Source organism: Sus scrofa, chromosome 14 (genome assembly GCF_000003025.6).
Source record: "Sus scrofa isolate TJ Tabasco breed Duroc chromosome 14, Sscrofa11.1, whole genome shotgun sequence".
Lineage (NCBI taxonomy): Eukaryota > Metazoa > Chordata > Mammalia > Artiodactyla > Suidae > Sus > Sus scrofa.
Window position 1 is genome coordinate 75674508 of NC_010456.5, and position 19431 is coordinate 75693938.

Here is a 19431-nt window from a genome sequence, read left to right on the forward strand (position 1 = left end):
AGTTTTGTTCTGAATAGCTTAAATATTGGTAGATTATTAGTCATTCAAATGTTGTCACATTTATATTGTCGCTTATCCTTAAATGAAATCAGCCTTATGAAATAGTTGTCATTGCTATTTTTAGTTTAACAGATGGGAAAACTGAGACTTTGGGGTTGAAATTCATGAATTCAGCTGGCCCCAACACTTGTAACTGCAGTGTCTCCCCTATATCAGATCTTGAAGGTTTGAAGCCATGGTGCTTCTTTTATTTATTTACTTATCTTATTTTTCATTTTTTTTTTTTATGTCTGTACCCGTAGCGTATGGAAGTTCCCAGGCCAGGGTTGAAACCAAGCCCCTGCTGCAACCTATGCCACAGCTGTGGCAATGCCAGATCCTTTAACGCACTATGCTGGGCCAGAGATTGAACTCAAACCTCTGCAGTGACCCAAGCTGCTGCAGTCAGGCTCTTAACCCACTGCGCCACAGCCGAAACTCGCATGGTGCTTATTTTAGTGTATTGGTAGAGTTGAAGTCATGAAAAATTATTGCTGATGTAATGCTTCAACAGTTTTATCGTGTTGAGGATATGGACAAAACTGATGTCAAATTGTAGAAGATGTTATAGATATGTCTTGCTTTAGAACAAATGAAAGAGTTTTACACTATTAATCCTAGTATGATTGTAAGCACTGGCTTCTAGAGAGAGGTTTGGCAGAGTTGTTGAAATCTAGGTACTCTGGTCTTAAAGAAGAAAAGCTTTTGGAACATGTATTGAAAGGATCTGTTCTCATAAGCATTACTTGTTACACTAGGGGAAATGTAACAGGGTGTTATCATTTGACATATCTAAACTCATGGTATAGTGGGGCTGTGGACAAATATATAAATATAATTATTCCATTTAAAACTTTTTGATACGATTAATATAGTATTTTTATATTTAGTTTAACATAGGTAATAGCTATTTGTTTTCTAATGAAATTTGGTCCCAAGATTTTCATAAAGGAAACTGGGTTAATGAGGAAGTACTTTTTTCTCTTTCTTTTGTTCTCTCTTTCTTTCATTTTTCTATTTCTCTGACTCTGGTCCAGTGTCTAACTGGCTGTGAATATTTAGGGGATATTGACAGGTTATGTAGACTTGACAGTCTTCCCAGGTTGCTGGCAGGAATATATTGCTGAGTTTGCTCTTCTGAACAATGGAAGGTGAGTGTAGGGGAAATTGCATAATTTATGATAGAACTAAAGGATTTTAAAGTTACTTTTGACTTGAGTTTAATAATTTGCTCTTGGGCATAGAATGCCTTTTTATAATACTAAAACTTGATTTTTAAATAAAATGATCTTGAATCTTACAACTTGGGAAAATTAAGTTATGGTGTTTTGTAGTCAGATTAAGTTGATAATGCTAGTATTTTTATTCTCCTGGGGTTAAGATTTAAGGGTAATGGGACTTCTCACTGTGGCTCAGTGGTATGAACCTGACTAGCATCCATGAGGACGCAGGTCCCATCCCAGGCCTCGCTCAGTGGGTTAAGGATCTGGCATTGCTGTGAGCTGTGGTGTAGGTCACAGACATGGCTCAGATCTGGCATTGCTGTGGCTATAGTGTAGGCCAGCAGCTACAGCTCCAACTCGACCCCTAGTCTGGGAACTTCTGTATGCCTCAGGTGTGGCCCTAAAAAGACAAAAAATTAAAAAATAATAATTTAAAGGTTTAAAGGTAATGGTCATAATACCAGAGCAGATGTTATGCTTTCCTTTATTTTCACTAGAATCCCTGTTTCTCCTAAAAGTTCTCAAGTTACTCATCAAAAATGTGGACTATCTCGTACCAAAAGTATAAACTTGTATTTTCTTCTCAAGGGATCATGTCAACACCAAATCACCTTGATCATTTGGAATTGATTGCCTAGAGATTTGCTCTTTCTCTGATGATTTCTGCACATTCTTGAATATTTACCTTCTTGATCTTAATCTTGTTCTCTGCCTGTGAAATTTAAATACGTGAATAATACATGTCGTTTGTGTGAAAGTTTTTTTAACTTCTCAGTATATTTTTTAAATATTTGGCATAAGTTAAGTATTTATGAAACTCTATTTTCTTGTGATTTATTAAGAATGTACAATTTAACTAACAAAATATATTCCGTCTAGGGGAGTCGTGGAATACAGTTTAGAATGCCAGTGGCCGTTTGGTCTTGAATACTTACAGTCCTTTCCTTATATTTTTTGTCTTTATTTTGTGTTTCTTTGTTGTTGTCATTGTTGCCATATTTCAAAAAAAAAAAAAAAGGCAAGAGCAAAATCATTTTTGTTTCTTTTGGTGTTATTAGACTATAGACTGTTATAAAGTTTAAAGAAAGGGAACTATATGTCTGTTTGTAAACATTTAATAAGTGATATTTTGTAATTGCCAGCATCATTATAGAAGTGACTGGGAAGGACTTTAGGAAGGTGAATTATCTCAAAACTACAGAGGTGGAATTCTACAGCAAAGGTCAACAAACATTTTCTTAAAGGGGCATATGGTAAATATTTGAGATTTTGTGGGCCATATGGTCTCTTTTGCAATCATTCAGCTCTCCTGCAACTACACAACTACTCAAGTCTCTGTTGTAGTTTGAAAGTAGATGAATGAGCTCTAGATAGTAAATAAGTGGGCTTGGTTGTGTTCTAGTAAAACTTTATTTACTAAAACAGGACTACCTGCCAACTTGTGTTCCATAGCATGCTAACAAATAGTATTCATAAACAACCATGTATTTATGTGGTTCTCTGACCTACAGAAATGTCTTTTATTACTGTACATAGTGATTTATAAAGTCATAGAGGACAGAGGGTAAAATAACTTAAACATTTTAAATAAAAGCATCTTTGTAGAAGATACCTAAGCATTCTAGAGCTATAGTTGAGCCAACAGAGACCTACAGAAGACGGTTAGCAGTATTGAGGCCTGGGTTCTAATCCTGATTCTGATAGGTGACTCTGAATAAGTCACTTTCCTTCTGTGAGTCTGTTTCCTCATTTATAGAATAAGAAATAGGACTCGTCTTTCTTTGTCTTCCATCTCATTAGTGTTCAAGCTACTCCATGGAGCCTAAGGATTCCTTGGATTCCCGTAAGGGAGTTCAAGCAAAGGATTAGGATTGTAGGGTTTCCCAGCACACCCGTCTTTAACCAGAGCATCCTCGAATCTCTGAGTAGAATTTACTACAACTGAGTGTTTTGAAACTTGAAAAATCTGAACGTGGCAGTCTACAGTAAAGTTATTGTGTCCCTTAACTTAAAGGTTCTCAGTTACTGTGTCGAAACATTAATGTGTCATGACCAGCCATGAAGACTCAAGTAATTTTAAATGATTGTTAGTACATAGTCTCACCTCTGTGTGCTCTCTTAAGCTGGTAAGAGGTGGGAATTAATGATACCAATATGAGGGATGTTAAGTCTGTTATACATAGCAATGTATAAGGTATGTCTTGTCATAGAGTCCTAAATGATTTTTCTTTAGGCTAATAGAGTGGAATGTAGTATCTGGCTCTGAGGCTAGTATGTTGGTTTTTAGTCAGTATGTATTCTTTTCCTCCTCCTTTAATACTTTTTGGGGCTAGGAAAGTAAAGGGTACAAAGGAATTAATTAAGCATTTGGCAAGTCAGAAACATACACAGTATCTTTTCAGAAACTTAGTTTAGTTGTGAGAGCCTATATTCTAAACCTAAATCCACAATGGCACTACTCTTTGAGGAAGTAGTAAAGGTGGATATTAGTGTGAGTTCCTTCTAATATTCAGAAGGTGGTAGTGATTAAGGACTCAGGAGTGAAATTACTTGACCAAGTTAAAAAAAAAAAAATGTAGGAGGAGAGTGAGGAGCTCCCTGGTGGCTCAGCAGGTTAAGGATCCAGTGTTGTTCCTCCTGTGGCTCAGGTCACTGCTATGGCACAGATTTGATCCCTGACCCGGGAACTTTGCATGCTATGGGTGTGGCCAAAAAAAGGAAGAGTGAACAGAAAGACTAGATGTCTACCCAGTAACAGTAAATTCATGAGGTGACTACTTAATAACTATCTTATACCTAGTAAAAGAAATGAAGGAAATGCAGATCTAAAAGCTAGCAAGAGGAGCAAGAAGCAAGAAAGTTTAGACTTGACAGCACTTAAAACCGGTATTAAGTGTTTTAAAAACTAGATGAAAAACAGTTTGTGTGGTGTGTGTATATGTAAATGTGTTTGTATGAAATCTTGCAAATAAACCAAAGTTTGTTCATCACCATCATACCAAGATGATAGGAGTTTGAGAGCCTCTTTTTTTAAATCTATATTTTTAGATTTTTCTGTAAAGAATACCTATTTAAATAATTAAAAGCTATCACACACACACACACACACACACGCATATAACATTTGTTGTTGTATCCAAACAATGGATGTATCCTTTTTGTATTTTCTAGGTGCACCAGCGGCTCTCTTCTTGGCAGAATTTGGGAGTCGTTTATTGCAGTACTGTTGTGCCCTCTGATGGTGAGTTTTGGCAACTCCATTTTTTATTGCTAATGCTTTTTTTTTCTTTAATTCAGTGTTTCCTATTCCCTGTCTGACATATACATTCATAAACTATACTCTTTCACTTAAGATGTGCTTGAAGTCAGAGAGAGAAGGAGATGGGAGGCTAGAGGAGAAATAAAATTTGAACGAGGATCTAGTGAATTTAGAGGAGAAATCAGGAGGAACAACTGATAGACTCCAACAAGTTTTCATACATCATGGAATAATACTATCTACTCCTTTCATTTATGTTTTAAACAAACTGGGAAAATCACAGAAATACCATCTTTGGTACTTCCTAACCATTGAGTCTTTATATTATGGGTAATGATCAAACCCTCCAGCTCCTTCGTGGCATCGGAGCCTAGACAGAAGCGGTTCAGAGTCTGAAACCTCTTGCCCTTCTTTGCCTTTTCTTCCCTTAGGCTCAGGGCTATAATACTCTTCTTTGATGTGAGAAAAAAGTGAACAGATGCTTGGGGACCATATATAGTCGTTTATGAAAGTCCATGGTACTGCAAGCTTCTGTTGTATTTATAGTAGTGGAGGAGATATGTTTACAACTCTTCCTGTCATTTCTTTTACCCAGCATTGCACATTTATAGTTTAGATTATTTGCTTACAGTTGACTATTAAATATATTTTCTCTGTACAAAGTTTAGTTTGATAGAACTCTAATTAACTTCAGCTTTCTAAACATTAATTCATAGGCATAGCAACCATTGAAAGGGCACCCTGCACATTTACATAGACACCTGAAATTGAAGAAACCTCAGGTGCACTTATTTGAAAGTGCCGGATCTCCTGTCTTTAATCAGTATAGATATTTTCAGTGTTATAAGAACCCCTCCCAAAGTTGTTTAGATATATAAACAGGGTGCTCATATTTGCTGAATAACCTAGATTTGAAGGAACTATCCATTTGTGGTTACTCTTTTGTAGTATGGAAAGGTTGAAAGGAAAATGAGGCCATAATCAAAACAGTGAAAAATAGTAGCTGGATTTCTTTTTCCTCCATCTTAGAGACATAAAGAGGTGATAAAATAAGTGTACAAATTAAAAAGCAGCACTTGGCACTTCGTTATAGCTGAGGACAGTAGTTGTGTTGCCCTTAGTCAAAACTCAGTATGTATGTAGATGCCAGTACCTCCTACATGACCAGGAGCCAGAGGCCCATAATACCACCTGCCCATGCCACCTACTCTTTCCCTCCTTAGGCCCCTCCAAAGCAGTAGATGGGTATCACTCTTGCCCCTAGAACTGTCTTGGCCCACTAAATAGCCAGAGAGGGGCTTTCCACTGCCATGTCTGCACCCTTCCCAGGTCCTATTACTATCCTCCATTACCAATGCAGGTGACATCATTGGATGGTTTCATTAGAGAGAGAGAATTTCTCCAAGTATAAAGAATACTTTTCATAGCGACGAATCCTCTCATTTTATTCTAAACTAGTAGCATTTCATTTTCAAATTTCTTGCTTTTACAATATTGTCTGAAATTTTTATCTATTCAGTGTCTATATATAAATATTTGGTAAGTTATATATATTCAGTGGCAACTAAGTCACACTACAACAGGACACTTGTGCCAAATAGTTATGATATTCAGTAGCAAATAATTTAAACTAATGAATTCCTCCTGAAATATATATATTGTTAATTTTACCACATACCACAGTTATTATTTTCCTATATACTAATCTGTGTAAAAAATTTTCAGTAATGTAACCATGGTACAGTTGTACTGGGTTATCTGGCTGAATTTTTCACAGGACATAAATGCCAGTATGTTGCCTTTACACTGTATGAGCGGTTTTTTACAAAAGTATTTTTACAAAAGTAAAGAGATACATGCTAAAAAAAAAAAAAAAAAAAGTCTCCCCAAATTCCTACCGATAATACTATTGCCCTCCTTAAAAAAAATCAACTCATATTACTAGTTATCAAGAAATAGAAGCAGAAGATTATTTCACTTAATGCATTTCAGTGTTTTTACTACCCCTAAATTATATACCTTTCTTATTTGTACATATAGTTTAATTTTACCTTAGCCTGATACAGCATGTAAGAAAACTCTGCTTAACGCTACTTCAGTAGAATTTAGCCACCAACAGAAATGTCTCTACCATCATTCATTGCTCCTTGTTATGACTGCTGGGCCATAGTCTATATCAAATGTGGGCTTGACCCTGTTTTTTGTTTTTTTTGTTTGTTTGTTTTTTTAAATACAAGGTCTAAAATACCATATTGTGTAGTTGTGATATTTATATGCCTAGTATAGAATATATAGGAGTTCTTGCTGTGTTGCAGTTGGTTCAAAATCTGACTCCAGGGGCTTGGGCCACTGCAGAGGTGTGGGTTTGATCTCTGGCCTGGGGCAGTGGATTAAAGGATTCGATGTTGCCACAGCTGCTGCAGGACCCAGATTCAATCCCTGGCCTGGGAACTTCCATATGCTGCAGGTGTGGCCTGGTGGGGAAAAAAAAGAATTTAAAACGAATATATACCTATTATATACTGCTTCTCAGTAATTGTTTGTTACCTAGTTATGACTATGATAGCTGAGGTAAAAAACATAGATTATTTTAAATGTTTAACCTCCCTACCAAAGCAATCTAAAAGGTTCTTACTTCTCCTTATGTCATTAAATGCTTTAGAGGATTTGATGAAAGCTCTAGCTTCTCTCTCTAGAAAAAATCTTATCTAGAACTTGGGAAATATTATGTATAATTTCTTAGTGACAAACACTCTCTCAAACTAACTCATGGAACCTCTGGTCTCATGACCCTCAACTCTGGAACTGCTTTTGCTACACTGCTTGCAGGCGCACATTCACATGCCTGTGCCCACGCCCCGTTCCCTTTCATGAGAGGCATTGTGCTTAGAGGTTAAGTATCAAGCTCTGGAGTCAAGATGTGCATCCCAGTTGCACCACTTAACCAACCTTTAACCTTAGGCGTAGTAATTAACTTTGAAAAACCTTCTCCCTCATTTGTGAAACAGATGAAATAGAAGGTAATAATGATTACCTCTCGCAAGAGAAAAAATATACTTACCTACAGAAATAGTACTTACCCACCAGACACTCTTTTTTTTTTTTTTTTTTTTTTTTTGTCTTTTTGCTATTTCTTTGGGCCGCTCCTGCGGCATATGGAGGTTCCCAGGCTAGGGGTCCAATCGGAGCTGCAGCCACCGGCCTACGCCAGAGCCACAGCAACGTGGGATCCGAGCCGCGTCTGCAACCTACACCACAGCTCACGGCAACGCCGGATCGTTAACCCACTGAGCAAGGGCAGGGACCGAACCCGCAACCTCATGGTTCCTAGTCGGATTCGTTAACCACTGCGCCACGACGGGAACTCCCACCAGAAACTCTTTACTCTATCAAGAGTGTTTGTGATAGTGTCAGAGACCCCTAATTAAAAAAAAAAAATGTGGTTTGGGGCTTCTCATTTTAATTTTTCTATACCCTAGATCTTTAATTGTGAAGTGACTAAAATTTTTATGATTGTATGGTTTATAACTTATTTAGAGGTCTTTAGAGCCTTCAGGGGTTCCCTCCTTCTTCTTCTTCTTACTATTATTATTGCTTTTGGGGGCCACACCCACAGCTCATGGCAGTTCCCAGGCTAGATGTGGAGTTGGAGCTATAGCTGCTGGCCTACACCACAGCTCACAGCAATGCCGGATCCCCGACCCACTGAGCAAGGCCAGGGATGGAAACCGCATCCTCATGAATACTAGTCAGATTACATTGCTCCACAACAGGAGCTCCGCCCTCCATATTACTGAAAGTTGAGGATGAGAGAGTAATTCTGCTATGGATAGGTTGTCTATAGAATTTATCATCCAACCCAGGACACTTTTGAGAGTAAGAGAGGGCAACCAGAGTTGTCCTGACAATTAAATAGCATAAGTGAGGACTTATCTTCGAGCAGGAGTAAGAGCAAGGAAAATAGGAGTCTCTTATGACTGCCTTCATTTTTCTACCCAGAAATGTAATGCTACTCAATTAGCCTTGTATTGGGTATCATAGTAGAAAGTTGTGTCTATTTTGTAGTTGACAAAAAAAGTAAGATTTCCTTACAAAAAAATTGCTTGAAGACAAATAATTTTAGTGATGAATGGTTACTGAAAATTCCTGTTTAATAATAAACAACTAGAGTTCCTGCTGTGGTGCAACAGGACTGGCAGTGTCTCTCTCTGAAGCACTGGAACGCAGGTTCAATCCCCAGCCTAGCATAGTGGGTTAAGGATCCAGTGTTGCCGCAGCTACTGCAGCCAAAATAAATAAATAAGTAATAACAAATTAAAAAAATAACCATCTGTCTAACCCAAATATAGATAATATACATAAATTCTTAATCTTAGTTAAGGTCTGTGGGTGATTTGGGAAACAGTATATATGTCCCAGCTTTTTTCTTTGTTTTTCTGTCCTGTTCTTTTTTAAAAGCTTTGTTGACAGGTATTTTGTATTTCCATAAAATTCAACTATCGTCATGCAAGTATGATAAAAATACAGCTTTATACTACTTCCTTCACCCCTAAAAGTTTTCTTGTTCTTGTTTTGCAATCAATCCCTGGTCACAACTAAGCCCCAGGCAAACTCTAGTCTGCTTTTTCTATATACAGTTAAACCTTTTCTTAAAATGTCGTATAAATGGATTCATTGTCAAAAGACAATGTATAGTCTTTTGTTATCTAGCATCTTTTACATAACCTAATACTTTTAAGATTTGTCCATATTGTAACCTGGATGCTAGTGAGATTGTTTCCACTGAGCCATGATGGAACTCCCCATGTTGTAACATGTATTGTAGTTCTTTTTTTTTTTCTTTCTTTCTTGTTTTCTCTTTCTTTTTTTCTTTCTTTTTTTTATATAATGATTTTTATTTTTTTCTATTATAGCTGGTTTACAGTATTCTGTCAGTTTTCTACTGTACAGCATGGTGACCCAGTTACACATACATGTATTCTAGACTACTACTCAGCAATAACAATAAAGAACTACAATACATAGTGTTCTGCCTGTGTTTTCCTCTAGTTTTATTGTATCTACTCTTACATCTAGGTCTTTAATTCATTTTGAGATTATTTTGTATTTTTGTATACAATGTTGGAGAATCTTCTAATTTCATTCTTTGACATGTAGCTGTGCAAGTTTCCCATCACCACTTATTGAAGAAACTATCTTTTTTCCATTGTACATTCTTAGCTCCTTTGTTGTAGATTAATTGACTATAGGTATGTGGGTTTTTTCTGGGCTTTCTATTCTGTTCCATTGATCTATATGTTTGTTTTTGTGGCAGTACCATATTGTTTTGATGACTGTTACTTTGTAGTATGGTCTGAAGTCAGGGAGCATGATTCCTCCAGCACTTCTTCCTTCTCAAGATTTTTGTATCTATTTGAGGTCTTTGGTGTTTCCACACAAATTTAAAATTTTCTTCCAGTTCAGTGAAAAATGCCGTTGGTAATTTGATAGTGATTGCATTGGATCTGTAGATTGCATTGGATCTGTAGATTGCCTTGGGTAGTATGGTCATTTTGACAATATTGGTTCTTTCAGCTCAAGAACATGATATATCTTCCCAACTGTTTGTGTGGTCTTCAGGTTTTTTCATTGTGTGCTTAACCTTTTAAGAAACTGCACAACTGGTTTCCAAAGTGGCTGTCCCATTTTGCATTTCTATCAGCAATGTATAACTGTTCCAGTTTCCCCATGTCCTCCCCAACACTTGGTATGGTCATATCCTTTTTTTTTTTTTTTTTTTTTTTTGTCTTTTTAGGGCTGTAACCACAGCATAATGGAGGTTCCCAAGCTAGGGGTCAAATCAGAGCTGTAGCTGCTGGCCTATACCACAGCCATAGCAACACCAGATACGAGCCATGTCTTCAACTTACACCACAGCTCACAGCAACAAGCTTAACCCAATGAACAAGGCCAGGGTTTGAACCTGAATTCTCGTGGATACTAGTCAGATTCGTTTCCACTGAGCCACAACGGGAATTCCCCTATGGTCAGTATTCTTGATTATAGACATTCTAGTGGACTTATAGTATTATTTCATTGTGGCTTTAATTTGTATTTCACTGATGACTAAGCCATTGAACATCTTTTAATATAATTATTAACCATTCAGATATTTTCTTTGATGAAGTGCCCAAACTTTGTGCCCATTTAAAAAAATTGACTGTCTTAGTATTGATTTCTAAGGGTTCTTTATATAGTCTAGAGTTTTTCCTGTTACATTTATTTATTTATTTTTCTTTTTAGGACTGCAGCTGTGGCATATGGAAGTTCCCAGACTAGGGGTCTAATTGAAGCTACAGCTGCCAGCCTATGCCAGAGCCACAGCAACACCAGATCCAAGACACATCTGTGACCTACACCACAGCTCATGGCAATACCAGATCTTTAACCCACTGAACAAGGGCAGAGATCAAACACTCAACCTCATGGTTCCTAGTTGGATTCACTTCCACTGTGCCATGACGGGAACTCCTCCTGTTACTTTTAAAATAGCTTTGGGGGAAAGGGAAGATTTTTTTTATTAAATCATGTTTTATTATTAATGTTCACTTGTATACAATTGGAAATTCTGTATTTATTTTCATCATATTGAGGTATAAACATATCTTACCAATATCTTTCATTCCAACTTTTAAAAACTGACAACAAAAAGGAAATGAAAGTAATGAAATCACCAAAAATGATAGACCAGAAAAACCTCAGTATTTTAAGGTGCGCCTAGTTCTCACTAAGATAAATGTGAAGTTGGGAAAGCTGAAACACTTTCTTATTTTTCCATTTTTTTAAATATATTCTACAGTTTGAATTTTTATGTAAGTAGAAGTTTCAGTTTGACAATACCAAAATATGGTTGAACTTGTTCCATTACAAAAGCCTTTTTTGAAGGACTGTATAAAATTAACTCTCACATTGCTAAGAAAAACAGACACATGAACTTGGAAAGACGTTTAAGCTTTATGTGCTGACAGTATTTAAACTGGCTTAGCATGGAGCAAAAGTAAATTTTTGTCAAATTTCAGTTGATATCATCCATTCTAGGATTGCCGTCACTTATTTCAATATTTTGAAATAAGTTTTAAGGGAATTGGAAACTATCCGATTTTTCTCCAGAAGGCAACTTGAAGAAACTACTGCTATTGCTCTTAAAGAATTGAGTTTCTAACTAGAGCAAAAATAAACCCATGGGACCTCATCAAACTGAAAAGCTTTTGCACAGCAAAGGAAACCAAAAAGAAAACAAAAAGACAACTTACAGAATGGGAGAAAATAGTTTCAAATGATGCCACTGACAAGGGCTTCATCTCTAGAATATATAAACAACTTATACAACCCAACAGCAAAAAAGCCAATCAATCAATGGAAAAATGGGCAAAAGACCTGAATAGACATTTCTCCAAAGAAGATATACAGATGGCCAACAAACACATGAAAAAATGCTCAACATCGCTGATTATAAGAGAAATGCAAATCAAAACTACCATGAGATACCACCTCACACCAGTCAGAATGGCCATCATTAATAAATCCACAAACAACAAGTGCTGGAGGGGCTGTGGAGAAAAGGGAACCCTCCTGCACTGTTGGTGGGAATGTCAACTGGTACAGCCTCTATGGAGAACAGTTTGGAGATACCTTAGAAATCTATACATAGAACTTCCATATGACCCCGCAATCCCACTCTTGGGCATCTATCTGGACAAAACTCTACTTAAAAGAGGCACGTGCACCCGCATGTTCATTGCAGCACTATTCACGATAGCCAGGACATGGAAACAACCCACATGTCCATCGACAGATGATTGGATTCAGAAGAGGTGGTATATATACACAATGGAATACTACTCAGCCATAAAAAGGAATGACATAATGCCATTTGCAGCAACATGGATGGAACTAGAGAATCTCATCCTGAGTGAAATGAGCCAGAAAGACAAAGACAAATACCATATGATATCACTTATAACTGGAATCTAATATCCAGCACAAATGAACATCTCCTCAGAAAAGAAAATCATGGACTTGGAGAAGAGACTTGTGGCTGCCTGATGGGAGGGGGAGGGAGTGGGAGGGATCGGGAGCTTGGGCTTATCAGACACAACTTAGAATAGATTTACAAGGAGATCCTGCTGAATAGATTGAGAACTATGTCTAGATACTCATGTTGCAACAGAAGAAAGGGTGGGGGAAAAACTGTAATTGCAATGTATACATGTAAGGATAACCTGACCCCCTTGCTGTACAGTGGAAAATAAAAAAAAAATTTAAAAAAAAGAATTTAGTTTCTAGTTTTTGTCTGATAATATGCATGTTGATACACAGAAAAATCCCAAACATGTGATCTCTTATGGAAATTAGAAAAAGCTGTTAACATTAATGACTATCACTATCTTTGAAATAGTGTTAAATTAATTTTCCTAAATAACTACCAGAAAAAAAATTTTTTTTCACTGTAAGATATTGGTACTCTGTGAACAGATGGCACATCTTCCAAACTTAGCAACATGCATACTTATATGGCCTCAGAGAAGAAAGGAGATCTGCCCATTGCAATAATGCACTGGTTTTTTTTTCATTGGTACATACTGACATTGAAAACTTCCAACAGCTCTAAAAGAAGCCTTGCTTGCTACTTCTCACAGAAGTAATAACTACTGTGAGAACAAGATTTTAAGAGAAAAGGAATCAAAATAGAAATTTGTCCTTGCTAGATTAAACATTGGATAGTTTTGCCTTTTAAAAGAAGAGAAAGTTTATTACAGAAGTTTAGTTACGGCTTGATTTATTTGGGGATATTTGGGCCTTTATGAATGAGCGTAATCTTATAATTCAAGACCCTACAGTCATTGTTATGAATTTGGTAGAAAAAATCATGAGCCATTTTAACCAAGCAGTAGCTCTGAAGTATATAGAAACAGACAACCTTGTAAATTTTCCAGCTGTCGAAGGAAGTTTCTCCAGTTATGAATAGAAAGCTTTGTCACTTTCTCTGCAAAAATTTAGAAAAACTTTAGACCGCTTAAAGATTACCTCCACCCAGAAACCTTAAAATTGGAATTTGGATTTATAATCTTTTCATTTTGATATTGCATCAAAACAGTGAGCAATATAAAGTTAATTCTAAGAGTCTTAGAGAAATATTAGGTTCCTTGAACATGCCTAGCCAAGCAACATCTAGCGAAGTGAACTATGGGGATCTGTGACTGTGTTTGCTACCACATACTTTTATAAGAGGCTCAAGAGTTTTCACAACTTCTTTTCATTAAAATAGAAAAGCACTGGTGTTCCCGTTGTGGCGTAGTGGAAACGAATCTGACTAGGAACCGTGGGGTTGCAGGTTCGATCCCTGGCCTTGCTCAGTGAGTTAAGGATCCATTGTTGCCGTGAGCTGTGCTGTAGGTTGCAGACACAGCTTGGATCTGGCATTGCTGTGCCTGTGGTATAGGCCAGCAGCTATAGCTCTGATTTGACCCCTAGCCTGGGAATCTCCATATGCCACAAGTGCGGCCCTAAAAAAGCAGAAAAAAAAAAAAAAAAAAACCCAAAACCAAACAAAAAAATAGAAAAGCACAGGGAGTTCCCTTGTGGCACAATGGCTTAAGGATCTGACATCATCGTTGCAGCAGCTTGCACTGCTGCTGTAACACAGATTCTGTCCCTACCCTGGGAACTTCCACATGCTGCAGGCATGGCCAAAAAAACCAACCAAAAAACAACAACAAAAAAACAGAAAGGTACAATTTTTTTTAAATATCAAAGATGTTATTCAAGTTACCATGTTCCCAAACCAGGCCACTATGTGACTCTTTATTCAGGCCAAATAATAGCAGCCTTATAATTGAAATGTTCTTTTATATAGAATTTATTTTTTGTCTTAATTTGTACATTTTTATTTTATTTCTATAAAAAGATGAGAAAATGGCCATTAATTTTGGTTTAAAGTGAGGAAAAATGCTTCAGGATTTATAAACGTTTATTTTTTAAGAATGGCAATGTGGCCTGAGAAGTCAGGCTACCATAACAAAATACTATAGGCTGGGTGGCTTAAACACAAAAGTTTACTTTATCACAGTTTTGGAGGTCAGTGTGCATAGGAGCTCTCTTCTTAGCTTACAGATGGCCACGTTCTCACTGTGTCCCCCACGTGGTGAAGGGTGGGGAAAGCTCTTACTCTTCCTGTAGAGTTACTATCCTTACAGATTAGGGCCCCACTCTTATCTTCTTCTTTAAGCTTAATTACTTCCTAAAAGAACCTATCTCCAGATAGTCACATTGGGAATTAGAGTTTCCAAATACAAATTTGTGGGGATCATAATTCAGTCCATAGCAGGTAATATGAAGGAAAGCGTTTTCCAATGCAACAAAATTAATTATATCTCAAGTTATTGTGTATAAATTGTTTGAATTTTTCCAGGAAATAGGTCTAAGGGGGAGAATCTATACCTTCTTCAGATCCTCAAAGAGGTCAATTATCCAAAAATACCAAGAAACATACAACTGGTTTGTATAATTTATACTGTTTTTCCCCTTGTTGCCCTCACTGAAACAAGTCATTTTTGTACTCTTGAGGTTTAAAAGCATGATTGGAAATTATCTCATGGAACTTGATTTATCAGACTACTAAAGTTAAGATTCTATAATTGGGCTTTTTTATATTGCTATGAAAAGATACTTTCTACATAAATATTTGCACGTTTTTCAAAATGAGTTTTCTCCAAGTGCTAGTATGTGACAGATTTAACATTTTAATATACTATGAATAATTTAAAGAAATTTTAAGTTCCCTCTTTTACATTGTTTAAGTAAATTACAAAGATTTTTTTGCTATAATGTGTAAGAAAGGGCCTTACTATCAACAAAATAATATTTAATTTATTGTAGTAAAACGGTGATCTTATGTTTTATCTAATAGATTGTAGTTTAATGAAAAGGGATAGACTTTGGGAATATTTATGAACATAGAAATGAATATTAAAAATAAATTATTTGAAGGTATCTATGAATGAAACAAATTAAAAAATCTGTAAGGAATTTATTAAGAATAATAAATTTTATTGAAGAACCTATAAGAAGATAGTAGTAAATACAGAGTTAGAATGTGTTAATGAATATGAAGACAATATTGTAACAGTTGTCAGTTTCCCCCACACGAATATATAAACTCAGTGCAATGCTAATGTAAACCTCAACAAGAACTGATAAACTTATTCAGAAATTCATATGAAAGAATAAAACTCTTTAAACACTTAAAATAAATTTGGAGTAGAAGGGGAGAAACTGTCTACCTAAACGACATATTATGATTTATTTTTAAAACCATAATAATCAAAACAGTGAAGTATTTGTATAGAAATGATTGTAGGGTCACATTAGAGAAAACTTGCATATGTGGAGATTTGATGTGTGATAGAATTAGCTTTGTAAATCAGGAGAAAGGGCAGAGTATTAAATCAGTGGTGCTGTTACAATTGATTTCTTATCTCACAAAAGTGAGTTCCAGATAGCATAAAGAGTAAAATGTGAAACAAGCTCTAAAAGGAAAAAAATTGTTAACCAGATTTACATCAAAACTAAAACATACCTCCAAAAAAACTATTAGAATCAATCAATAAATTCATAAACTTGCAGGAGACAAAATTAATATATAGAAGTCAGCTGTGTTTCTATACGCTAACAGTGAACTATCAGGAAAAGAAATTAAGAAACCAATCTCATTTACAGTTGCATCAAAAATATTAAAATACCTAGAAATAAATCTAACCAAGGAGGTAAATATTTGTACTCATAAAATTATGAGACATTGATGAAGGGAATTCAAGATGACACAAACAAATGGAAAGATATACCATGCTCATGGGTAGGAAGAATTAATCTTGTTAAGATGATTACACTCCCCAAAGCAATCTTCAGATTCATTGCAATCCTTATCAAAATAGCAATGGCATTTTTGATGGAACTAGAGTAAATAATCCTAAACTTTGTGTGTTTAGGATGACACAAAAGACCTAAACACAAAAGACCTTTAATAGCCAAAAGAATCTTATGAAAGAAGAACAGAGCTGGAGGTATCACACTCCCCGCTTTCAGATTATACTACAAAACTACAGTAATCAAAACAATGTGGTATTGGCACAAAAACAGACACATGGATCAATAGATCAGAATAGAAAGTCCAGAAATTAAACCCACACTTACATGGTCAGTTAATCTATAACAAAAGAAACAAGAATATACAGTGGTAAAAAGACTCTTCAATAAATGTTGAGAAAACTGTACAGCTACATGCCAATCAATGGACTACTTTCTCACACAATATACAAAAATAAACTCAAAATGGATTAAAGACTTAAATGGAAGACCTAAAATTATAAAATTCCTAGAAGAAAGCATAGGCAGTATACTCTTTGACATTGGTCTTGAGAATATTTTTTGTGTATATGTCCTCAGGCAAGGCAAACAGAAGCAAAAATAAACAAATAGACCACATCAAACTAAAAACCTTTTGCACAGAAAGGGGAAATATCAACAAAACAAAAAGGCACCCTGATGAATAGGAGAAGATATCTGCAAATGATATGTTTGATAAAAGGTTAATATCCAAATTATTAAAGAACTCATACAACTCAACATCAAAGAAATAAGCAACACAATTGCAAAATGGGCAAAGGACCCGAGAAGACATTTGTCCAAAGAAGACATACTGATGGCCAACAGAGACATGAAAAGATCTCAATATCACTAATCATCAAGGAAATGCAAATGTCACATCACACCTGTCAGGCTGGCTATTATCAAAAAGAAATAACAAATGTTGGAGAGGATGTGGAGAAAAGAGAATCCTCCTGCGCTATTGGTTGGAATTAAATTGGTACAGCCACTATCGAAAACAGTATGGAGATTCCTCAAAAATAAATAAAATGACCATGTGATTAAGCAATTCTACTTCAAGGTATTTTTCTGAAGAAAACAAAAACACACTAATTTGAGAAGATATATGCACTTCTATGTTCATTGCAGCATTATTTAAAATAGCCAAGATATGGAAGTGTCCATGGATAGGTGAATGGATAAAGAGGTGATGTGATATATATGTGTGTTTGTGTGTGTGTGTGTGTGTGTGTATATATATATATATATATATATATATATAGTAGCATATTATGCAGTCATGAAAAAGAATGACATCTTGTCATTTGAAACAACATGGATTGACCTTAGGGATCTTAGGGACACCTTGCTGGACTTTATTGTCCTTAGCTATAGAAGAAGGGCATTAATCTGTGTGATTTCTCTGGCTCTTCCAACACTAAAATTCTGGTTATTATATTTCACATTCTTGATGCAGAATAGTACAGAAAGGGGAAAGAAAAGAAACAGATGATGGCAATATCATAAACCACTGGAATCATCTATCATGTAATATCAAGTTCAGTTCTAAGTATCTCTAAGTAAACATCCCAAGTGTGCTTCCTTATTGTACCAGTTCCCTTTCATATTAAGTCCTTAAGAGATATACAGTCCTGTTCATAAAATGATAAATTGTAGAAGAGATTTTATTAATTATTTTGAGCACCAAAATATTAGGAAGTTTTTAAAGCACTTTTAACAATTGGTTAAATAATAAGCATGTGTTATTGTATGACTTTCTGTACCTGATGTTCCAAAGGCTTTTTAAAAAATTTATTGCTTCTTCAACCCCAAGTATCTATTCCCTTTGCACTTCTCTTCTTACTCTGGAAAGTTTCTTGCCTTTCAATTTTTATTTCTAAATCGGTAGTCATGTTTTGTCTCTCGATATTTATATAATTCCCCACAATTTCTAGTTTCTTTGACGTACACTGCTGTAGAGTATTCTTAGATTATTTCTTATTTATTGAAATGAAGATCAAAGCAAAAGATTTTTTATACCAACCAAAATGTCATTTGATGCAATTTACACTTTAAAAGTTTGTCTCTAGAGAACAGTAGTTGACAGCTGTCATTAGCTTGTAAATTCCCTTGTGACTTCACTGCAACCAATTTTGTATATTGTTCAACTTGAGGAACTTAGGTAATTGTTATTCTTTGGTTCCAAAACAAGAACTCTTAACAGTTACATTACAATTTTAGTGTGTGGGAAAGAAAGAGACCTGGGGATTTATTTCAAAATCAGTATTATAATAAAGCTTTGTCAGTTCTGAAATGTGCTATCCATGCAAAAGTTTTTCCAAGCTTTCGTAATTTAATTCCTTTTAAAGGCTTCATAATCTTTAAAGGAAAAAGTTAAACTGAGTGATAAACACCTTCTGTGTTGACTTTATCTGTTATTTTAAAAGTCATCTATAAACCCTTACTATGAAACTGATTTATTAGTGTAGTGAAATCGTCCATACTTTATGTGTTGAAAATTCACAGATTCCTGTTTTTTATTTAAATTCAATGCTGTCTCCTTCTTGAAATCTGTGGTTGAATATGCTCACATATAAAAGAGGACTGGAGTTCCCATCATGGTGCAGCAGAAACGAATCGAACTACTATCCATGAGGACGCAGGTTTGATCCCTGGCCCCGCTCAGTAGGTTAAGGATCTGGTGTTGCTGTGAGCTGTGATATAATTTGAAGACACAACTAGGATCCTGTGTTGCTGTGGCTGTGACTGTGGCTGGCAGCTGTAGCTCTGTAACTCTGATCTGACCCCTAGCGTGGGAACTTCCATATGCTTCAGGTGCAGTCCTAAAAAGCAAAAAAAAAAGGAAGAAAGAAAGAAAGAAAGAAGACTGGTTTGGGGATCAGGGAGGAGGGACAACATGTAGACAAGTTAGTTACCTAATTTTATGACCCCATCATCATTAGTGCCTATAGAACACATAGGAATATTTATGTTACTGGCTCTGAC

At 35.8% G+C, this 19431-nt stretch overlaps 1 protein-coding gene across 4 annotated transcripts in view; it reads left to right on the forward strand.

Annotated features, from left to right (window-relative positions):
• MCU (mitochondrial calcium uniporter) overlaps positions 1–19431 on the forward strand; it is a 202970-nt gene that overhangs the window by 155975 nt on the left and 27564 nt on the right. For all 4 annotated transcript variants that reach the window (XR_002338599.1, XR_002338598.1, XM_001925826.6 and 1 more), the window contains one exon: positions 4434–4503. Coding sequence is in view for 2 of the 4 variants with exons in the window: in XM_001925826.6 (XP_001925861.1) it covers positions 4434–4503 (70 nt within the window). In the remaining 2 variants the exon portion in view is untranslated. The remainder of the gene's footprint in view (positions 1–4433; positions 4504–19431) is intronic.